Source organism: Panthera onca, chromosome A2 (genome assembly GCF_046562875.1).
Source record: "Panthera onca isolate mPanOnc1 chromosome A2, mPanOnc1 haplotype 2, whole genome shotgun sequence".
NCBI classification, from domain to species: Eukaryota; Metazoa; Chordata; class Mammalia; order Carnivora; family Felidae; genus Panthera; species Panthera onca.
Genome location: NC_138340.1, coordinates 164,520,715 through 164,543,697, shown reverse-complemented (window position 1 = coordinate 164,543,697; position 22,983 = coordinate 164,520,715). Strand labels below are relative to the sequence as shown.

Here is a 22,983-nt window from a genome sequence, read left to right as displayed (position 1 = left end):
AAACTTAGGGGCGCCTGGGTGGCTTGGTCGGTTGAGCGTCCGACTTCGGCTCAGGTCACGATCTCGCGGTCGGTGGGTTCGAGCCCCGCGTCGGGCTCTGTGCTGACGGCTCAGAGCCTGGAGCCTGTTTCAGATTCTGTGTCTCCCTCTCTCTGTGACCCTCCCCCGTTCATGCTCTCTCTCTCTCTGTCTCAAAAATAAATAAACGTTAAAAAAAAAAAAATTAAAAAAAAAAAAACTTAGATTACGACTACTTTTGTCTAAAAAATTGTTTTGCCTTTTTAAAGATTCTAAATTGTCAAAGCCACCTATCATTCTCATTCTTCCACCATCTCTGCTTTCTTGTCTACTAGCCCGAGCAAGGTGCTAGCTCAAGGGCCAGCACTGTCTCAGGTGCTTCCAACAGAGCCCAAAGTAAGCCTCTTCCTGCTCTCCTCCTCCCCAGAGACCACCGGCAGTGACCGAGGCTGGGCCTGGTAAACATCAGTCCTGGCCTGGCCGGTCTAGACAGCCCCGTGAGGAGCGAGCTGGGTGAGGGGAAGACGGCCTCCCCTGAAGCCGAGGGCAGACCCTCAGGGCACCCAGAGTCCTGCTGGGTCTCCAGGGTCCCACAGCTGCCCGTGTGAGGCTGTGGGGTCTGCAGGGACGACGCGCGGCGGCCACGTGCTCAGGAGCCCAGCGCCCACACCCCGGAGGGGCAGCGCACCCACGCGGCTAATCCTCCAGGGCTCGGCACACGCACCACCTCCTTCCCAGTCCTGAGTTCCGCGGTCCGGACCGTGTCTCCTACTTGTGTCCGGGTCTCTCCGTCCTGCTGGAGCCGGGGCAGGTGCAGGGGCCGCCGGAGCCAGCCGGGCGGGGAGGCAGAGGAGCAAGAGAGCAGGGAAGCGCGCGCGGCCCCAGACACTGACCCGGCAGCTCCCTGGAGCGAGGCCACCGCGTGCTCCCCTCAAGTTTTCGCAGCGTATCTTCCAACTGAGAGATTTCAGGCAACTTTCGTAAACCTACAAGCCCACACGTGTGCGTGCTTCCCCAACACAGACGCCGGCTGGCGGCTCTCTCCGTGACAAGGCCACGGCCACCCTGACGAGGAGGAGGGGCAGTGGAGGGGGACCAAAAGAACAGGGTGAATCTGAACCACAAAGCCCCAGGAGAGCCCTTCACGGCCCCACAAGGGGTGACAGCGGGGGAAAGCTCAGCAAGCACCGGCCGAGCAACCCGGAAGTGAAAAGGGCCTGACAGTCGGCTTCCCGAGGGCAGCAGCGGCCGCCGGTAAGCAAACACGCAGGCCAGAGGGCCCATCGGGACGCTGTCGGGGCCGGGCTCCTGGCCCTCTCGTGCCTGCAACGGACCCAGCTCCCAGGACACAGCACCTCCAGTCGCTCGCGTCGCCTACGGCTGCTGGGGCAGCACCGAGGAAACGCAACACAGACCGAATGGCCTGAAAAGCCACAAGTATTCACCGTCTGGCCCTTTGCAGAAAAGTCCCCATGAGGGAGAAGCGCTACGACAGCCAGTGCCTGGCAGGTACCCCCAGGCCTCTACACGGAGCTTCAATGCCCATCGAGCCCTGTGTTCTAGAAACAAGTTCCTTTCACGGTGGCCGTGGCAGAAGCACTGGTGCCCACAGACCCTCCATCGCCCTGCCCACCCCCAGTGCCTGGCGGTACAGCTAGCCGCGTCACTGTGCTGCCCGTGGCCTGCCACCCCCCACCGGACGTGTCCCCTGAGCAGACATAGATATCAGGGTTAAGTTTTCCGGTAACATATTCTAGTCCACCCTGATATCTTACAAAGGGACAAGGGGGTGCGGTCCCATCTGTGTCCCTCTTTTCCCCACAGGGCATGGAGCCTCCCCCTCTCAACCCTACCCGAATCCTAAGCCAACTGCGAGGCCGCGATGACACTGCAGAGGCCACGGAAAAACTCGTGTGGCTCACAGAGCGCAAAACGCACTCGGCACAAATGTGACAACCACGGCCGACTAAACCCTTCCCAAAACCGCAGGGGAGAAACGACAAGCCCAAAGGTGACGTGGTCAGGGACGCAATTTCTCTTTGGAGGATCATCCTGCGTCACGTGATGAAACACGCGTGGGTTTTCCAAGATGTGGGACACGGCCTGGACTCCAAACCCAACTGCACCACTTAGCAGCTCATGACCTCACGTGCCCCCAACTGCTCTCAGAGCTCAGTCTTCTGATCTGTAAAGGAGGATATCATCGTCCTCCAGGGATGTGTGTGAGGAGGGAAAGACCAACAGCCTGCGCGTGACGGGCCCCACCGGACACAGCAGGGCTGCCTGGAGCCAGCGGCCACCTCGGGTCCGTCTGCGGAATGGGGAGAGAAACCGCAGCCGCCCCAGGCCACGGCTGTGAGGAACATGCTTAACCCAGTTCTCAAGGCGTATCAGCGCTCAACAAAGGAGCCGTGGCTATTTATTAAATGATCATTTAAAGTCTGCAAATAACACGATTTCTTCGAGAGAAACCTGTTCAGAGATGGAGACGCCCCAGGCTGTTTCTGAACAAGGTAAGGGGCACCTGGAGAACAAATTAACCAAAAAAAGGAAATCTGAGATTTCCTATCATTTAAAAAATTTCACTGAGAAGCTCAATCACTTTCTCCAACTTCCCGAGTACAGTGCTGACAGAAATCTGAGATTTTAAAACGATGTTGGGAGGGGCGCCCAGGTGGCTCGGTCCGTTAAGCGTCCGACTTCGGCTCAGGTCCTGACCTCACGGTTTGTGGGTTTGAGCCCCGTGTTGGGCTCTGTACTGACAGCTCAGAGCCTGGAGCCTGTTTCGGATTCTGTGTCTCCCTCTCTCTCTGCCCCTAACCCACTCGCATTCTGTCTCTGTCTCTCTCAAAAATAAATAAACATCAATAAAAAAATTTTTATTTTAAAACAAATGTTGGAAAACACAAGTAACTGGGCTAAGGCCCTGCTTTTGTCCCACTGCCGGTCCTGACCCTCCCCGGGCCGCACTGCACCCTCCACATCCCATCACCTGCCCACCCCTCGACCCCGGGCTCTGTGCTCACCTCCTCCAGGCTGCGGCCCAGGGAGTGGGTGTGCACGGCTACCAGCACCAAGGGAAGCTCTCCCCACGGCCCTCACCCACCACGATGACCCTGAAGCGATGAAACTAGCCAGTACCTCCTCTCACTCTGTGTCCCCAGGCCCGACCGGCCCGCAGCTACTGGTGACAGCAGAAGGACCCTCAATTTAGGAGACAAAACGTAAGCAGCGACTTGCATGTGTAGCTACTGTGATGGCTACAGGAAAGTCACCTGGAAGCATCCAAAAAGCATCGGAAGTGGAGGCTAGATCCCCCTAGTGGTGAGGAGGCAAAGTGCCGGGAGCTGAGCCACCTCTGCACACTCTCTCGTTCCCAGCCCCCAAAACCTGTTTTCCCTCCTCCACTTTGGAAGTGATATCCTCTCCCACTTCTAATCCTCCTTCGCTCCGATGACTGTTATTAGCCACTTAAAACTTCCACGCCTGGAAGTGGCATCCCAGTGCAATTACTGGTCGGAAGAGAAGGACCAGGCACCCTACAAGGGAAGAGACAAGAGGCCAACCCCTTCGGGTGACCCCGAGCAGGTTAGCGTGGTAAAAGGAAAGACCGTCTCATCTTTTCTGTCACTCCTGCCCAACCTCGCCAGTTCAAGTCACAGAGATTAAGGAACCCGTCCTGGGACAAGACGCACAAAGCAGGACCAAAGAAAGCCTGAGACCGATTTGCTCCAGTTCGCCCAGGTACCTCCTTCTCCCATGTCCGGGGCTCAGTCCACACGCTCTCCAAAGGCCGTTTCTTCTTCGAGAATCCTCTGAATCCACTGAATGTGAACTAAACTGTGCAGAGAAAAATCCCGCCCCGTATCTCGAGCGATCCGTAACTGCCGCACGACTTGCATTCCCGTTACGGTGCAACGAAGACTAAACAGTGGACACCTGCTCCTCACTTTCACGGACGAGAAGACACAGCTAGTGTGGGGGGAGAGTAACAAGTGGGAAGAACGCCGCGTGCTACTCCAACAATAAAAACATGAAGCCTCAATACTGCCATCTGTCTTGTTTCCCTTTTCTTGCACGCTTTACTGGAGGAGAGAGATGTAAAGAATATGCGACAAATAAAAATAGAATTATAACTTGTTTTTACCCATAAAAAGTTGTCTACATAGTGAATTTTTCCAAATAATAAAGATAACATCTGTTGGGCCACCTTGGTGGCTCAGTCGATTATGCGTCCGACTTTGGCTCAGGTCCTGATCTCACGGTTCATGAGTCTGAGCCCCGCGTCGGGCTCTGTGCTGATAGCACAGAGTCTGCTTGGGATTCTCTCTCTCTGCCCCTCCTCCACTGTGTGCTCTCTCAAAATAAATAGACTTAAAAAAAATTCGTTAACCATAAAATTTCTAATAATTTTAAACACAAAAAGTAGAAAGTACAATCCATTCCTCACCCCCAGTATTGTGTAATCATTCAAATCCTTTTCTCATATGCAACTAAGAACTCTGTTTTTACATAAAATGACATAATACCATATGTAAATTTTATAACTTGCTTTCTCACTAAACAATACACACTGTTGACATCTTTTCATTTGAACTGACATTGATTTACCTCACTCTCTTCAAAGACTGCAGATGAAACAAAATTTAGCAATGAGCCCCCTCGACTGAGCCTGATTCCCTCCTCTCTCGCATGCAGTACTGAGCCTGATTCCCTCCTCTTGCGTGTAGTACTGAGCCTGATTCCCTCCTCTCTCACGTGCAGTGCTGAGCCTGATTCCCTCCTCTCTCGCGTGAAGTACCAGAGTCTGAGGAAGGCGGGATAAAGTGTGAGGCAGTGACGGGGTGACACACTCAGGCAGATGCTAACTGACACTGAAGGCCACCCGACCACCACCTTCTGCTCCCAGCACATGGCTGTCAGCCATATTTCTTTATCCTGTAATCACACGGGCTAGCTTTTTGTCATTTCAAGTTTCAAAACTCCTTATAAAACAGAACTTTGGAGAAAATATTACATGAGCATTTTCTCTTTGTTTCGTCTCAGGCTCTACCTTCTCCCGACAACACCTCATTTGACACCGAACTAAATATGCATGAAACAAGACAAGTGGAATTCACGAAAAGCATGAGGGGAAGTATCGCTTTTATCTTCCCATCAGTACATGTGGTTAAGACTGTCCAACTTAACACAGCTTGCCAGATAAGAAGATACTAGAGTATTCACATTAATTATTTCTGGTTAATGAGACTATTTCCAGACATTTAGGTCATCCCCACTCCTCTAAGAAAAATATTTTACTGCCATAGTGGCCTTGAACAAAGCCTATCGAACAAGAGTGAAATGGGGATGTGTGCTGAAACGAGGTCAAAGCACCTTACCCAAGCGGCTTATACCTTATACAGCGGGCGGCGCACGTCGATGGGGCAGTTCTGTATTACTTCATCAACGACATCCGAGATGGACTCCATAAAGTCTGGGTTGGCAAACTAAATTTCATACAAATGTAAAAGAAACATTATACATTTCTGTCAACAGGACAAAAGAAAAACTCTTCTCAAAAAGTAACTTTAACAAATACAGAATTCACCATTCCTTTAAAAACTTCACTTTGGAATGTTCAATGTGTCAAATGAATCCCATGTGACTGTGTGTAGTAATGATGACATATGTCCCCTTAAGAGATGAGACGTGTGATGGGGCGCCTGGGTGGCTCAGTCGGTTGAGCGTCCGACTTCAGCTCAGGTCATGATCTCACGGTCTGTGAGTTCGAGACCCACGTCGGGGTCTGTGCTGACAGCTCGGAGCCTGGAGCCCGTTTCGGATTCTCCGTGTCCCCCTCTCTCTCTGACCCTCCCCTGTTCATGCTCTGTCTCTCTCGGTCTCAAAAATAAATAAACGTTAAAAAAAAAAGATGAGACACGTGGGTTTAGTGAGGGAAAGTGATCAGGCTGACAAAGAGACCAGCTTTGCATTAGGAGCACACGCGTGATGTGTGGGATATGTAACAAGGGACACGGTGAGTACATAGTAACACTTACGAATATTCATAGTATGAAAAAATCAGCCAAGATATAACAAAAAAAAACACAAAGAGCAGAGTCAATGAAAGATCACTGCAGCGGGCTAGAAGATGGGGGGAGGGGTACATCTGTGATGACGGTGGCTTTAAAATGACACAATCAACACGGTAACAAGCAAGCTGAGTGAACAGCCTTAGATTTAATTCTACAACTTACATAAGGTGAAGTATAAATAACTCGGTTACATTGCATTTTAAGCATGTTTTAGAATCAAGGAAAGCCCGAATGTACAACAGTCTCAGGGACCCAGGTGCTCAGCGGCTCACCCGACACTGTCACCTTTATGGCTGTTGTAAGTTGGTGTCGTCAGAGGCAGGAGGGAATGAGCACGATGTGACTAGACTGTAGGAACTCGTATGTGTGTGACATCCCCCTACACAACAGTCATATACACAACTAAAAACAGGCAGCAGTTTGTAACCTAGGGAACATAAGCTGAATTAGGCAGGAAAACAGACCAAAATACGAGTAAAATGCCTTTCATTTAAACCTTAAAATGCTGCCTCATAATCACTGCTCCTGCAAAACTAGTAATTTTTTGTGACTAACAGTTAAACTGATGACGTGTGTAATTCTCAAGCACTACGTAACGACGGACAAGGCCAGCCCTCGGGAAGCTTAACCTGCCCTGCAGGATGGACTGTCCTGGGCTAAAACCTGGGATTAGGAAGGATGGTCACGAAAGAGGGAAAGGCCACGTGTCACCCCACTTTTAAAAAGAGGCAACTTTCACTTGGTCCCTGAGAGAAACTACTTTCCGCAGCAGCGTGAGCTCGCTTTGAATTCCATCACCTTCTCTGCTCTCCCCAACCGCCTGCAGGCCAACTGGTCACCGGCTTTTCGACCACGAGGTCTGTGCGGAGGCAGAGGGCAGCAGCCACGCAGACGGGGCGGCCTCCACCCACACGACGTGGCAGTCCTGCCACGCACGCCTCGCTCGTGCACTCTCTGGGAGCAAACCTCTTACCTCTGGGTGAAAGAAAATTTCAGGCCCCAGGAATCTTTCGTAGCCAACGTCTATAATGAACTTCTTCTGGTTGATCGCATTAATGCCCGTGTACTGCTTGATCCACTTCCGGGGATCCACGTCATACTTGGCAAATTCCTTGACTATGTCCGGGCAAATGTAACAGTATTTCTCCTGGAGACACGAGCACAAAGACGTCACGAGGCATTAACCGCGCAGTCTCGTCCCTCCAGCAAATACCCAGTGAGCCCAAGCACTGAACACAGCAGGACGCCAGTGTGGACGTGCCATCGGGCCTCACACTCGGTCACCTTTCACCGCAGACACGACTACGCTCCTATGTCGGACGTGTAAATCCGCTCTCTTTGCAACTCAGCTATGAACCAGTCTCACTCCAACAGATTTTGTCGCCATTCTGTCTGGAACCACGTCCACACGTGTCTACTATGCGTCCTGTCTCCCGTCTCCTCCTCCCTCATGCCTCTGAGGCCCCCACATGGCCCTGGCCCGGGCGCTCCTGCCTTCGGCCTCTGGACCAGCAGGCCCGCGCCGAGTGCAGGAGACTGATCCTGACGCCTGCCATGATCGATCCGTTGGTCGTTGACCTGCCGTGCAGTCGGACACGGCCCAGTCACGGGCCCCGGGACGAGTACTTCCCGAGTGCCGAGGCGTGCAGGACGTGCAAGGGATCCCTGGCCGCCAGAGCACACGCGCTGGCTGAGCGCCGCACAGTTCGCCACGACCACAACAAAGAGGTCAATGACACAGTATGTTGTGTGGTGGCAGGTGCCGCCGAAAAAAAGGCAGACGCGGATAGGGGGACGGGGGTCCTATGCGCCGCCGCAAGAGAGAACCGCGAGCGGCCTTCCCCCGGCATCGGCAGCCAACCGGAGACGCGCACAGCAGTCGTTCCCTCGGCATCTGGTAAGGCCTGACGGGGAACCGCCGGGTGGACCATCGGTCCTCAGAGCCGACCTCAGCACACCAGCAGGTGGCACTTGGGTACCAGCTGCCGAAAGGAAGCTTTCTGTGGGCAAGAGCCAAGTGGGCGCTGCGTCAGGCACGCAGCTGGCGCTCATCACGGATTCCGGAAGGACCTGTGCAGGTGTTTCCATGACATTAAGATCAAAGTTTCTCAGAATCCCTGAAACGTATTCTAATGCCATCCTTGATCTGCCCTAGCAGAATTTTCAGACGGACGGCAAGATCTGCTACACATCCCTGTTCCCTGATGACAGAGGGAGGGGGCGTCAGGCAACACGACTTTAAATCCACCGGGCTGCGGACAGAGACACCGAGCTGTCCTCAGAGCCTGGTCCGTTTCTCGCGGCATCTGCCCTGGCTTAACCGATGGCGTGAAATGCCTCATAAAGCTGGGCGGAGTGCAGCAGTCTTCGTCTTAAATTCTGGACCCAGGCTGCAAGGACGCTGTGTGCCACGATCTATGCAGCCTCAGGCCTGCTCATGGCCACGGGAGATGGCCACAGTAGCACCACGACACTGGGGCACCTCTCAACCAGGATCTCTTGGGGTACCTCTCAACCAGGATCTTTCCAGGATCTCTTCCTCTACACAAGCAGAGAGGAGGCAACAGGCAGCAGGTAACCCACACGCAGGGCCAGCACGGCTCATCTGGAGGGTCAGGGAGGAGTCTCCTACTCCGGCCCTCACAGCTGAGCAGGACATCATCATAACCTGAATGGCCCCCTCCAATCTCAGGGTCTGGACCCCGCATAGCCTGTGAGTAAAGCAAACACCACCACAAGGACCGGGAAGGCACCAGTCACCACACTCAATAATCTTTACGAGAAAGGGAACACTCACACTCCCCAGAGGGACCCCTAAGTGTCAGGGACAAGAAGTTCGATTCTGATTCACATTAGCAACAGACTTGGGATGGCGAGGAAGCATGAATCAAATACCCAAATTTCCTTCATTGAAGACAGGCAGGGAAAGAGGGAAAGCCTTGGAAAATACTTTAGCTTAAAAAAGAGTCTTGTGAGACTTCTGTCAATTCTGCCCCCAGGTCTGCCCAGAGCTGTCCTGTTCTGGCACCAAGAGCACCGAATCCCGGTCGCTCGTTCCCCTCAAACGCCTCTGTGGCTCAGAAAGTGTGTGTCCCGTGAGGAAAGAGATGCTCAAGGTCACACATCCCACCTCACAACCTCGCTCCTCTCCAAAAACAAACCCTTCCCTCTTAATCCATGTGGTAACTATCCTTGCATCACTGAAATCTCTTGCATTTGACTCAAACAATAATTTGTCCTGATTCTGAAACGTAGTAAGGGAAGTTCCTTCTAAAAGGATCTTTTTTTAGAAGGAACTTCCCTTACTACGTTTCAGAATCAGGACAAATTATTGTTTGATGACATTAAGATGCCGCGAGAAACGGACCAGGCTCTGAGGACAGCTCGGTGTCTCTGTCCGCAGCCCGGTGGATTTAAAGTCGTGTTGCCTGACGCCCCCTCCCTCTGTCATCAGGGAACAGGGATGTGTAGCAGATCTTGCCGTCCGTCTGAAAATTCTGCTAGGGCAGATCAAGGATGGCATTAGAATACGTTTCAGGGATTCTGAGAAACTTTGATCTTAATGTCATGGAAAGGATCTTTTTTTAGAAGGAACACAGACGAACCGAAGGGTTGGGCCCAGCGGACACCTTAAGTGAGGACCCATGAGCCATGTTTCTTCCAAGCTTTAAAACCCCCCGTAACTTCTCCAGCGTGGTAACTAGAGGCCAGAAAATACAGATGGGTTTTAACGATTCTGGACCCTAGAAAGGCCTCAGTCTCCACGGTTATTCTCAGGGCAAGGAACCTCGCACGGCAATACCCGACAGGAGTCCGAGCCTTGGCTGGCTTCGCAGACTTCCTAACACCGCTGTGGCTGCTGTTTGCTGCTCATTCCAGACGTGAAGCACATGCAGTTAATTGGGGGTTCCATCTAATTAGGCTCCAATTAAATGATGCTGTACTACGTGCGCCTGTGCTCAATACCCGTTATCAAGCTGTTCTCATTTACAGCTGGAGCTTCCACAGCATTTATGCTCAGAGGAAAAGGCTAAGCTTTTGAGGCTTCCTGCCCTGCAACTCAAGTGGTAAACAGGACCAGAGACCCACGTCCTCGGGGAGAGGAAGGAAAGCGGGAGCAGGGGGATGGTAGCAAGGGGAAGGGTCGGAAACACCATTTCTCCCCCTCCCATTCCCCCCCACCCCCCTCCGCCCAAACCAGCCCATTTCCCATCTGTTTTTACCTTGATGGCTTTTGCGGTCTCCAATGACTGCTCGGGAGGGATTCCCACCTCCCTCTCCCTTAGCAGCTGCTGAATGAAATAGGTAATATCTCTACCTGCAATCGGGATGTGTTTGATGCAGCTTCCAATTACATAACCTTCTGCCTAAGGAAGAAAAGAGGCAGAAGGACCAGAATGAGTAACTCCAGTAGGGCAGAGCTCCCCGGACCCCGTGTCCCACCCCCTCACGGCACACCAAGCGTTTAGAGTCCCCACTGTGCACAAAGCCCAAGACTGGAGGTCTTTTACAGTGACTGCATGCACAGTTCCATGAATATAACCTGAGACTCTCTGTAAGCAAGCAAAATGATGACTGTGTCAGGAATGTGAAAGGAAAAGCCGGTTCATTTCCAATAAGTCATGTTGTCAGAAGAGGAAACTGTTTTATGTTCGTCTAACAAAAAGGAAAAAGTTTTACCTATAAACTATTAAACCAACTATAAACCTACTTATATTTAAGAGTCAACAATTTGGTTAAATACACGGGGCTCAGACAACCTGCATTCGAATCCTGGTTCCACATCTGTCAGCTGGGTGACCACGGACCAGTCTGTCACCACGTTTCAGCCCCACAGCATGGGGTGAACAAGACCCCACGGGGGTTTACAATAGAGACTTGAGGAAGGCAAGCACATAGCACTGTTTCTGGCACGTACTCAGGACTCAGTAAATAACCCCATTTATTGCACGAAGAGCTACACTCGCTGGGAGTAATTCTGGCGAGTTACCCCCCAGCCTGCGCATTTGGAGGCCAGTGCTGGTCAGGACAGGGACCCCTCTCACTCAGCTGCTTTCCCAGCAGGTGAAGCCTGCCCACCCATGCCCAGAAAGAAACTGGGGCCGTGCCCAGAGCTCACACACCCACAGCGTGCAGTGTGGCCCAGGTCCCTCGCCAGCCTTCCCGGGACACACACGCCCCGCTCACTCTCTGGGGGCTGGCGGCCAGAAGGGATGGCTTCCCGCCACGGTCCCTGCAGGAAAAGAGTCTGCGCCACATGCCCGTGTGACATGGGGTGGAGGGGACAGTCCACCTCGCCTACAGTTGATCGAGGCTAGTGGTTACCAGCACTGCACAGTCAGCACTAAGCTGTAAGGGCACGTGACTGAGTTCCTGGCGTGGTTTTTCTCATGTACCTGAACTCTAGAAGTAAGAAAAGATTTGGCCCCTCCACAGAGTCCAAGCTATTTATAAAATATCTTAGTATGGAAATAAAAGTCATGTATAAATTAAAGATCAATCTAAACTCATAAGAATACTAGCTGACACAAACCACTCATAATTATCATATTGCATGCCTCACTCGTAACATTTTCTACCAGGAAGTCAACCAGTGTTAAATAAGTATCAGCTCCATCATAGCATTAAAGACTTTAAAAAATAAAAGTAAATAAAAAAAAACCCTAGACGTCCAACAACAGGAAAGCCAACGAATGAATTATCCCAAACCCACGTGATGGGCTACTAGGCAATTATTAAATATTTCTTCACAGAATATTTAAACACAAGAAAAAACACTAGGCAGAGATCAACATGTAAAACATAAGTTTAGAATCCTATGATACAGTTAGAATACAGAACCAGACATAGAATATTCCAGTTTTGCTTAAAACATACATATGTGTGCACCTAAGCAAAAGAACGTGGAAAGCTCTCCAGACAAAAAGCATAATGCAGTTCTCTGGGCATGTTTCTGGGTCATGTTATTTTCTTCTCCACATTTCTGTTAGTTTAGTACAACTCGTACAACAAATGGAATTTTTATAATCAGAAAAAAAAGGATAAACAGACAGAGATAAAAACTTCTACGACCACTTTCTCTGTGGGCCTGCACTCGGCATGAAATGTTTCCTTCTCTTCTCCTCACCTGAGACACGGGCCAGGCCAGGCCACAAGGTCCTCTGCCGCCTCTCCCCAGGGGCTCAGTCTGTACTCAAGGTCGAGGGCATAACCTCAGGGAGAAGCCAGCGCTGGAACCTGCCAGTCAGCGTCACACACCAGGCCTCCTCGGGGACCCACAAGAGGAGTGAGTGTGCGGAGACCGGCCCAAGGGTGCAACCCGCACCGGACCTGCAGGGACCAGCTGCCCCGGCCCCAGCCCCCCTACCCCGACCCGGCAGGGGCCCGAGGAGACAGCACGGGGCAGATCTGGCTTTGCTTCTTCCTGACTGCAGGTGTCTCCTGAAGCCTGAACTAGGAATCACTTCTCTAACGTTTTGAAAATTAAAACCAACAAGCGACATCACAGAGCATTCTGCAAGTCAGAATGTGCCTTCTCTGCTGCTCACTCCTGAATACATTTGAAGACAAGAAGTCATTCCTCTAAAGCATGAGCCGCTCAGAGGAATACAACCCTGTCACGGAACGGCGGTAACCCCTCGGGTGGCCAGGCACCACGCCTACAGTCTGGAATCCAAGAGGACGTCTGTCCCAGCAGCCCCGCACGTGGGCCAGGAAAACCTCCCTGGTGACGCAAACGCCTGGAGGAGCAAGCGGGGGCCACGGGACCAGACCACGGCCGTCGTCCCCACTGCAGGACCTTGCCACTCACAAGTGCTCACAAGGACCAGCTCACAAGTGCTGACGCCACGGCCCAGGGGCGCTGTCCTTTCTCATCTACCGGGTGTAAAAGCTCTTGCTACCTTTCCTAAGCACAGCCGTGACTTTTAACGTGGTGTTTTGATTACAGAAAGCGTGTCTTCTTTCATTTCTTCCCTTACCTCGAAATCAGGTGAGGCCTACAGAGAGTGAAGCACTGAACATCCTGCTTACCACTGGGATGGCGTGAGTGACCCCGTCCCCGCTGTCGATGACGATCCCCGTTAGCGTGCGTTCGCCAACTTGCCGAGACGTCCAAGATGCAGCCAAGGCCAGCACCGCCTGGATACGAGACGCGGAATTGTCAGCACACAGGAATGTTTCTCAAGTCGCTTGCCGTCAGGCCTATCAATACGCTCTTTTTACTTAGTCCACGTAACTCTCCACCTCCCCTGTCCGCCACCCTCCCCGAAAATTCAAATTCCAAATTGAACTTAAGGATTGAGTATGAGGTATTGAACACACTTAAGCTGAATGAGCCAAGTTTCCAATAAAATAAATCAAATCTGTACAAAGGAAAGCCCATGAGAAAGGAACTTTATAAAGGAGTAAGAAGATTTTAATCTCTAAGCCACTAGTTCCCAATGGGCTGCAGTGAGGGATCACTTGTGGAGTTTATAAAAAATTTTTTAACGTTTATTTATTTTTGACAGAGAGAGAGCGAGAGCACATGAGCAGGGGAGGGGCAGAGAGGGACACAGAATCCGAAGCAGGCTCCAGGCTCTGAGCTGTCGGCACAGAGCCGGACGCAGGGCTCGAACTCATGAACTGTGAGATCATGACCTGAGCCGAAGTCGGATGCTCAACCGACTGAGCCACCCAGGCGCCCCACTTGTGGAGTTTATAAAAGAAGAAAACACCGGTTACCAAGCCTCACACCCAGGAACTCTCATCTGGCAGGACCAGGGCAGTGGCTCTCAACCAGGGGCAATGTCGCCCCCAGAGAATCTCTGGCAACGTTCAGAACCACTTGGGATTGTCACTCAGGGAAGGAGAGACAGGTGGTGGTGCTGCTTCTAGTGGGTAGAGGCCACAAAGGCTGACAAACATCCTGCAACACACAGGGCGGCCCCCACCACAGAGAACAGCCCATTCCAAAGCTCCGGGGCTGAAAACCTTGGTCTGAGATGAAGCCTGAGAATCTTATATAAAATGCCCTCCAGGCAGCCTTGATGCACTTGGCTGTGGTTCAGGGTTTTCTAAAAAGTCTCCCTAATCCATGCAACGTAAATAACCTATGAGAAGAGCAGATTTCTGGTTGAATAGATGTGGAAGTGTTGGGATGAACAGACCTCTTCAACGCAGGCATTCTCAGGGCCTTTACTCTGCTACCCACCGTAAGTCACCACATGCAGGCTACAGCACATAGGATCTCCCAAATTATTCTCCCATGCAACTCCTCTTCCTTTTCCTTAAAAATAAGGGACCAGGTATCATGCAGGAAACATTTTGGGAAACACCTATCTCAATATTCCCCCAAATTTCAGCCAAGTTCTTTATACAGGATCACAGACAAACAACTGCCAAAACCAACAAAACTCCCCACACCGTGAAGAAGAAGTTTCAAGAGAAGTTCTGGAAGTCTGTGGAAACACAGGAGCCCAGATCCATAGGGGCGACCCTCTAAAGGTGTTTGTTTTCTTTTTTAACAGACTCCATAGTATCTTTCCTCTGCTATGATCAAAAGGGAGAAAGGCCAAAAAGAGAACCATATCTATATCTCAATCTTGTCACCCAAAGAAAACACGTTAGATTGTAAGGCACGTAAAAAGAGCCAGATACGTTCTAGATCAACAGTGTACATATAAAAACATAAATCATGGAACGCGTTCTTTACAGTGTCTGAATGGGGTGGGGGAGTTGTGTTCAGGGAGTGGGAAAATGAGAACACACAGCACACTCCTACAGCAGAGAGCCTTTGGATTCACCATTTCCTCCACGGTTACGCAGCTAAGGTCTGTTGGGAACTGTAAAAATAACTTTGCCCTTACCTGAACTGCAATGTAGAGTCCTGGCACGTTAAATGATTCAAACATAATTTCTGCAAGATATTCTCTATTTTCTGGTGTATTCAGTGGAGGCTCTGTCTGTAGGAAAACATTTGCTATATTTAGTGACCACCCAAATTTCCTGTAATTACATCAGAACCATAAAAAAATTAACCCAAAAGCATGTTAATGAGGATGCGTATAACTCCCTAATTTTACAGATAGAGTACATTTACAGTGATTAATTAAAGAAATCTGGCTATGAGTCGTAAAAGCTTTAAGATGGCAAAGACTTGGGGAGCCTAGGTGGCTCAGTTGGTTGAACATCCGACTTTGGGTCAGGTCATGATCTCACAGTCCGTGAGTTCGAGCCCCGCGTCGGGCTCTGTGCTCACAGCTCGGAGCCTAGAGCCTGCTTGGGATTCTGTGTCTCCGCCTCTCTCTGCCCTTCCCCCACTCATGCTCTGTCTCTCTCTGTCTCAGCAATAAATAAAAACATTTAAAAAAAAATTTAAAAAAAGATGGCAAAGACTTCTCAAAACATTTCTGTTCTTATTACCACCACCCCCAAAACAGGAACAAGTTACAGCAAATAAGATTCTTTCTTCAATAACGTAACACCTGAAACTGAACGGGTCTGCCGCAAGTTAGTTGCCAAGGGCAGTAAAAACTCAAGCGAAGACTCTGAAAGAGGACAGCAGCGACTTTGGACCCCAGGCGAAGTACAGAGCTCTCCCCAGGAGAACAGAAGCAGGGAGCCCTTGTTTGGAACAAGAGTATCGGTCTGAGCAGATGAGCCGAGGAGCCACCCAAGCCCCACCTGCCGCCAGAGCACAGGACACAAGGTCAGAAGCAGCATCTCTGCTGTCGGCCGCAAGGGAGAAAAATCCAGGGGAGAAGAAGCGGCTTCCCCCAGACACCGCCCTGCCCCCACCCCCAGCCCCAGCCCCCGCTCACACAGGTCCAGGAAGAACACCCTCCATTCAAAAGACGAGGGAAAAGTGCACAGAAACCAGCCAGAGACCATATAAAAATACTAAGAGGAGAACAAGAGGAGAGGGGAGAGAGAACAGGAAAACCCATGCCCAGAAAAATAGAAAAACAAACGCATATACAAATCAAGACCAAAATCATCTCAAAAAAACTCAAATGTCTATTTTAAAATCATCACCATTATCAAATTGGAAGATTAGAGAAAGATAAAAAGAATAAATAAACCTGCTCTTGGTCATTCAGCAATATGTTGTGAACATTTTTCCATGCCAATAAATATGGTCATACATCACATATTTAAAGCTGCAAAAAGAAAAAAAAAAAAAGAATAAATAAAAATTCTCTGGGCCTTTCGGCAAAAAGAGAGTCCACAATACCCTTTGTTATAGACTGAACTGTGTCCCCAAAATTCGTATGTTGAAGCCCAACCCCCAAAGTCACCGCCTTTGGAGATGGGGCCTCCGGGGAGGTAATTCAGGTGCAGTAGCATAGGACTGGGCCCTAATTCAACAGCACTAACGTCTCTGTAAGAAAAGGAACAGACACCTGAGAGCTCTCCCTGTCTCTCCACATGTGACCACAGAGGAGAGGCCATGTGAGGACACGGCGAAAAGGGGCCACCTACAAGCCAGGAAGAGGGCCCTCACCAGAAACAAGCCTTACCCCACCAGGATCTTGGACCTAAAGCCTCCAGAACTGTGAGAACACAGAGGCCTGTGGTTGAAGACGCCCAGCCTGTGGTCTTTTGTTACAGCACTTGGTGCAGACCTCGCTACCTTTCCAGCGGGAAAAGTTCAGCCAGCCCCAGCCATCAACATAGCTCCATTTAACACTGGGACACGCGGGGACTCCTGGGCCTTACAGTCTTCCAGGCAGGAAGGTGTGGCCCAAGAATTCTACATCTGGTCACACTGCCAGTCGAGCATGTTGCGAAAACAAAATTTCTTTAACATACAAGAACGCAGAGAAGCCCTTTGTGGATGAACTCTATTAGAAGATAACGTTCAGCCAAAGCCTTACAGTGAGCACTTAATCCTTTCACGACGCAGCACCGAAGATTGCTCTTTTCTGGGATTTACAGAACAGAATGTAAATGTCATAAATTAAAACAGCAGAAATAACATCAAGCTGAAAGGTATAAGGGAAAAGGAGAGAATACAAAGACAATGATATCCTCTTACCATGGACTCAAATACATCGCTTTAAACTGATCAGGTATTAGAGGCATTAGTACATACAACGTTATGAATGCTGACATCAGAACAAGTTCAGTAACAATCAATCAAAAGCAGGAGGCAGATGAAAGGAAAAGGAAGTAAGAAAATGTGGAAATGTACCGACTTGCTCACTAATCACAGTAGGAAATAGTCAATCACCTCCAAACACAGAGTAAATATATGCAATTAGTTGTATTAAATTATGTTTTAATACCAAATTAGAAAGAATACACACTCACTACAAAGCAAAGAGAAAACTAAGCCTGAGATTTAAAAAATTAACACATAAATAAAACACATTAAAACCAGAAAGCATAACACAGTGCAAAATAGCTCATTGAAGAGCAAACGTGCCTGTCCCATAGCAACATACTAGACCAGCATGGTCCAAAGGAGAGTTCTGAAGTCCCAGTGGTTGGGTTAAATCCCAGCCTTTGACTCTACTGTCGATGGAAAGTGATTTTCTCTCTCTGGGAAATGAGCACTGACCTCACAGAGGTGGAAAGATGGATGGAGTGGAAGTGCTTACAGTAGCAGCACCTGGCACGCGGAATGTGCTTGATGAGAGTGAATTATTACAACTAAAATCTTCAGCAAACACAAGTGAGAAACTCACTTACTAAAAAAAAAAAAGTCTCTCAGCGAAAACCATGAAACAAAATAAAATTACATTGTGGAGACAAGAGACCCATCTAGAGCAAGATGCTCCAGACAGGTCAAATGTCAGCACTGTCTGTATCAGAAGAGGAGAAACCACCTAAATGCCATCGTGAAGGACACGATTAAGTGACTGACGCCATATCCATAAAGGAGAGCACCTGCCCCAATGACAAAGAATGAGATCCATATGTGCTGCCATGAAACCATCATGACAAACTGTTACATGAAAAGGGAAACGGGTCTCCAGAACCTCTACATTCTGTTTTTTGTTTCAATATTTATTTTTGAGAGACAGAGAAAGACAGAGTGCAAGCAGGGGAGGGGCAGAGAGAAAAGTAGACACAGAATCCAAAGCAGGCTCCAAGCTCCGAGCCATCAGCACAGAGCCCGATGCGGCGCTCGAACTCACGAACCGTGAAATCATGACCTGAGGTGAAGTCAGATGCTTAACCGACTGAGCCACCCAGATGCCCCCACCCCCGCCCATCTATGTTCTTAAATATTCCTCTGTGCCAGTAACTTCTAACGAAAACTTTTTAGCAAACGAAGAATTGTTCCAGGGGAAATGACCAGAGCTCTGACAACAATGTGAACACAGTTAACCCTGCTGAACTATGCATTTAAAATAACAATTAGGAGGGTAAATTTCATATTACATTTTGATCACAACATTTTTATTTTCTTTAATAAAAAGAAAACAAGGTGGGTATTTTGATGCCACTTATACAAAAGTTTATGTATAATTTACATGTCTGCACACCATTACCTCTGGAAAGATACACCATTAACTGGTTAAGAACTGATAAAGGTGGTTTCCTCTCCCTCCCCCTTAGAAGGTCTGGGAACCGGAACAGAGGTGAGAAGGAAACACACTTAGCCCTGGAAGCCCTTCGGCACCTTCTGAATCCTGTGCTGTCTGCGTATATTACCTCGTCAAACACACAAACAATCTAGCTATCAACCAGCTGCAGGCTTTGGTTTAAACTCTTGTGCAGCAACTGATGCAAAGCTCAAACACAGGGCCACGAGAAAGTTTTAATCACCGCAATCGGAATCAATATATTCCCTGGATGGGAGAGACAGAGAGCAATCTTAAAACACAGGAGAAAAATAATGAAGTCATACACAAAAGCAGATCATACATAAGGGATCTAAAAGTCACTCAACAACATATTACATATTTTAAAGTCCCTACCTCAAAGGGTTGAGGTTAAATTTGCTAATACCTGCAAAGCGCCCAGCCTATAGTTAATGCTATAAATGTGGCTGATTACCGTTAAAGACTTCTTTTGGTTAAAGCACACAAACAAGGCCTGCAGATTCCAACAGGATTGGCCACAATCTCTCTCTCAGAGAACCTATCAATCCGATCAACCTGAAAAATGGGCCTAATAACCACCCACCTCAAGGTTGTTGGCGGAATTAAAGAAATATAGGTAAACACTCGGGGAGGGTGGGGGGAGCCTGGGCACAGAGCAAGTAATTATCAATACATGCACTGCAAAGCAGCAGAAATCACATACGTTAACTAAAGGGAGCTATAGTTCTCTCTCACCTTGAACGGGAACCCACATACTTGAATAATAACTTAAATTTATAAAAATAAATAATAATAAAGTATTTATGCTGCATAGAAGTGGGTCAGCATCAAGAGAGAAAGGTGTAGAGGGTCTGGAAAGTACGAGCATAATCGGGCAGTGTTTGGTCCGGAGCAAACACCAAGCCTATAGGAAGACATCGCCAACAGGAATTACGGTAACCCGGGGCGCCTGGGTGGCTCAGTCAGTGAAGTGTCCAACTTCGGCTCAGGTCACGATCTCGTGGTTCTCTTGAGTTCAAGCCCTCCGTCGGGCTCGCTGCTGTCGGCACAGAGCCCACTTCAGATCTTCTGTCCCCCTCTCTCATCTGCCCCTTCCCAGCTTGTGCTCCCTCTCTCTCTCAAAAATAAATAAATCTTAAAGAAAAAAAAATTACAGTAACCCTGGCTCCCTGGACTTTTCTGGAGTTTAAGTTCAGTGTCAAATATGTTCCAAATAAACCCCAAATGGATGAAGATTAAGTATAAACATCAAATGGAAAAAGAGTCACTACATAAAAATTTCGAGCTATAGATGTTCAAAAAACATAGGCAAAAAAAACACAACAGAATAAAAAAAAATGTGCTGACAAAAGTCTCCTCCCAATTACGTGAAAGAGATCACTATATAGACAGAATGCAATACGTGTATAAAACGCGGTCTCCTCGCCCCAAGAAGGAAGGATGCTCTGACAGCTGCCACACCATGCTGAGTGAAGGAAGCTGGTCACAGAAGGACAAATACTGGGTGATTCCATGTGTACGAGGTTCCGGGAAGGGTCAGATTCACACACACAGAAAGTGGCGGGGGTGGGGGGGGGTGCCAGGGGCCAGGGGAGGGGCTGGAGGTTAAGTGTTTAACGGGGACAGAGCTTCAGTTCTGGAGACGATGGGGTTCGCGGCTGCACAACAAGGTGAATGTACTTACTGTTAATGCCACCAAACTGTACATTCAAAAATGGTTACAATGATAAATTCTATCAGAAAAAATTTCTAATTCAGAAAAAAGTTCATAGAAATCCCAGCAATAGGGGGACAAAACAGAGGAGACTCATAAATATGGAGAACAAACAGAGGTTACTGGAGGGGGTGTGGGAGGGGGGATGGGCTAAATGGGGGAGGGGCATTAAGGAATCTACTCCTGAAATCATTGTTGCACTACACGCTAATTTGGATGTAAATTGTAAAAAATTAAAAATAAAAAAAACCCACAAGATTCTTCAGTGGCTTCTCAAGACCACCTGATAAGTTCAATAAAGGAGTCTATTTGGGCAAAGAAGAAAGAAAGAAAGAAAGAAAGAAAGAAAGAAAGAAAGAAAGAAAGAAAGATCCCAGAAAAAATACAAGCAATAAAACACTGATATCCACAAGAGCACGGGACATGAACAGGAAATTCACAACAGGAAAGAAAACTAAGACACGTGTGAAAAAATGTTTAAGGTCAAAGTTGTCAAGAAATGCAAATAAAAACAAGGTGATTTTTTATTCCATCAACTAATCAAAAAGGGTCTCAATGAATGCTGACGGGAGTCCACACGGTGGCCTCTGTATAAATGCAGACAGAGCACGAACAAGGGGCTAAAGGCTCAGAAGGCTAGTCATACTTCTGCGCCCCAAAATCAAACACTGCTAGTTCTTTTTATAGGGCTTACTTATTTTGAGGGGGGAGACGCAGAGAGAGAGGGAGAGAGAATCCAAAGCAGGGTCCACGCTGCCAGCGCAGTCGGACGCAGGGCTCGAACTCATGAACTGTGAGATCACGACCTGAGACAAAACCAAGAGTGGGACACTCAACCGACTGAGCCACCCAGGTGCCCCTGGTAGTTCTTTTTATAGAAAAAAATGCTCTAAATAGAGGGCGAAACCGTATGAGCAAAGACTGTATTGTTTCTTATAAAATCAAGAAACTGGAAACACAGTCAACGTCTAAAAAGAGCCGAACTGCTAAGCAGACAGGAAGTACCCACTGGATAGAGGACCACACGGCCACTGAAACAAGTGATGGCAGCTGTGTGAGAAAATGAGGGGGTGGGGCACGCAACAGTGAGTGCAAACCATCTAGAAACAGGAATGGAATGATCAGATGAAACTATGCCCAATGTGAATAATTAAGTTGCTACGACCGGACTGTGGAGAGTCCCAGAGATGTCCTCCCAATGTTCTGCCATACTTGCAGTTCTGGAATGGAAAAACATCACCACCAGAGGCCTGAAGCCCCAGGTCACGGTCTGTAGGGGAAGCGCCACAGGAACTGCTATCACAGCCTCCTGACTTAACGCATCCGCAGACACACAGCACAGGAGAGGGAACAGCACGCCGTGACAGGGCTCTGCCCTGCCTGCTGGCTCCCCGGAGGATGACACGCTCCGCACAGGCAGGACCCAGCCGCGGTTCTGAAATCGGCTCAGTTCTTGTTCTGCCACTGTCCTCATGCCTGCGGTCACGTCATACCCAGCATCCATTCTGCCTTCTGCCACGCTGACAGAGCACTGATCAGTCACAGGAGGTGGCAACAGGCCAGAGGAAAAGCATTTCCCAGACTTCACCTTGTGGACAGGGCTCACCAAGTAGGTACATTCCGGCCAATCAGAAGCAAAAGCTGGGGAGCATGGCTTCTAGAAAAGCTCTGTACAAGGTTAGGACTTAAGTAGTAGTCTCTCTCTTGCCCTTATCCCCTCCTCTCCTGGAACACAGACATGATGACTGGAGCGGCAGTAGCCAACTTGTGATCCTGAGGTATCCTTAGAATGGAAGTCATATGCTAAACATAGTGGAGCCCAGAGGTCCCTAATGACACTAGAGAACCACCACACCAGCATTGCCCCCCCCCTACTACTTCTATTAAAGAAAGATAAAACCCCTAATTTGTTTAAATGACTGTTTTTTACACTTTTATTATTCACTGCCAAACAATTCACCATCTGTGAAGAATTTACACTAAAATCTATGTATTTCCATTTAAGGGAACATTTATGGTATAATTAGGCTCTCCTGGCTCTTGAATCTGGTTCAGCATTAAGGGCAATATCCTCAAGGATTCGGAGAAACGTAACATAAATCCGTCTTCCTCCGTCCTTCATTTCTTCTGTGCTTCCTAGCCACAGTTGTTCCTCTGGGAGAGCAATTTATCTTTTTTTCCAACAAGGAACACTTCACGAGTCTGCGTGTCACCCTCACGCAGGGGCCGTGCTGATCTTCTCCGTATCGTTCCAATGTTAGTGTGTGCGCGACGAACACAGATCAACTGAAATAAAACCTTCCCGAACCAGTACGTATAACAATATCTAAAATGGCAGTATTGAGTTTTTCTTACTTTTTTTAAATACTGAAGCATATGATTGAAACAGCACATAAATGCAAGCAACGTAAACATGCTTATTCATAACAATGGTAAAATATCATCTGGTATTGATTCAGAGATGAATAATTAATCAGTACCACAAAAATCAATCCCTATTTCTGGAAAAAGACAGCAAAATGAACACACGTACCTACATCGCTCCACTCCCACATGCCTCTGTAACTGCAATAGAGGAACCTCAAAAACACAAATCCTCAAGGCAGGGAGAGCGGGACAGCAGATGACAAGATACCGG

The 22,983-nt window shown here is 48.8% G+C and overlaps 1 protein-coding gene and 1 non-coding gene across 5 annotated transcripts in view; both read right to left on the bottom strand.

The window, feature by feature from the left end:
• The window catches only part of ACTR3B (actin related protein 3B), a 90,131-nt gene that overhangs the window by 28,930 nt on the left and 38,218 nt on the right, over positions 1-22,983 (bottom strand). For 3 of the 4 annotated variants that reach the window (XM_078437179.2, XM_078437173.2, XM_078437174.2), the window contains 5 exons: positions 14,945-15,040; positions 13,128-13,235; positions 10,319-10,462; positions 7,069-7,242; positions 5,415-5,507 (listed from right to left, as the gene is read on the bottom strand). In XM_078437179.2, coding sequence (XP_078293305.1) covers positions 5,415-5,507; positions 7,069-7,242; positions 10,319-10,462; positions 13,128-13,235; positions 14,945-15,040 — 615 coding nt within the window. Of the gene's footprint in view, positions 1-5,414; positions 5,508-7,068; positions 7,243-10,318; positions 10,463-13,127; positions 13,236-14,944; positions 15,041-16,159; positions 16,234-22,983 lie in introns of those variants that run through there. The other variant, XM_060633466.3, reaches the window with a different exon arrangement.
• Positions 22,524-22,626, bottom strand: LOC144615776 (U6 spliceosomal RNA). The gene has a single exon (XR_013554399.1). It is a non-coding gene; the product is annotated as a U6 spliceosomal RNA (small nuclear RNA).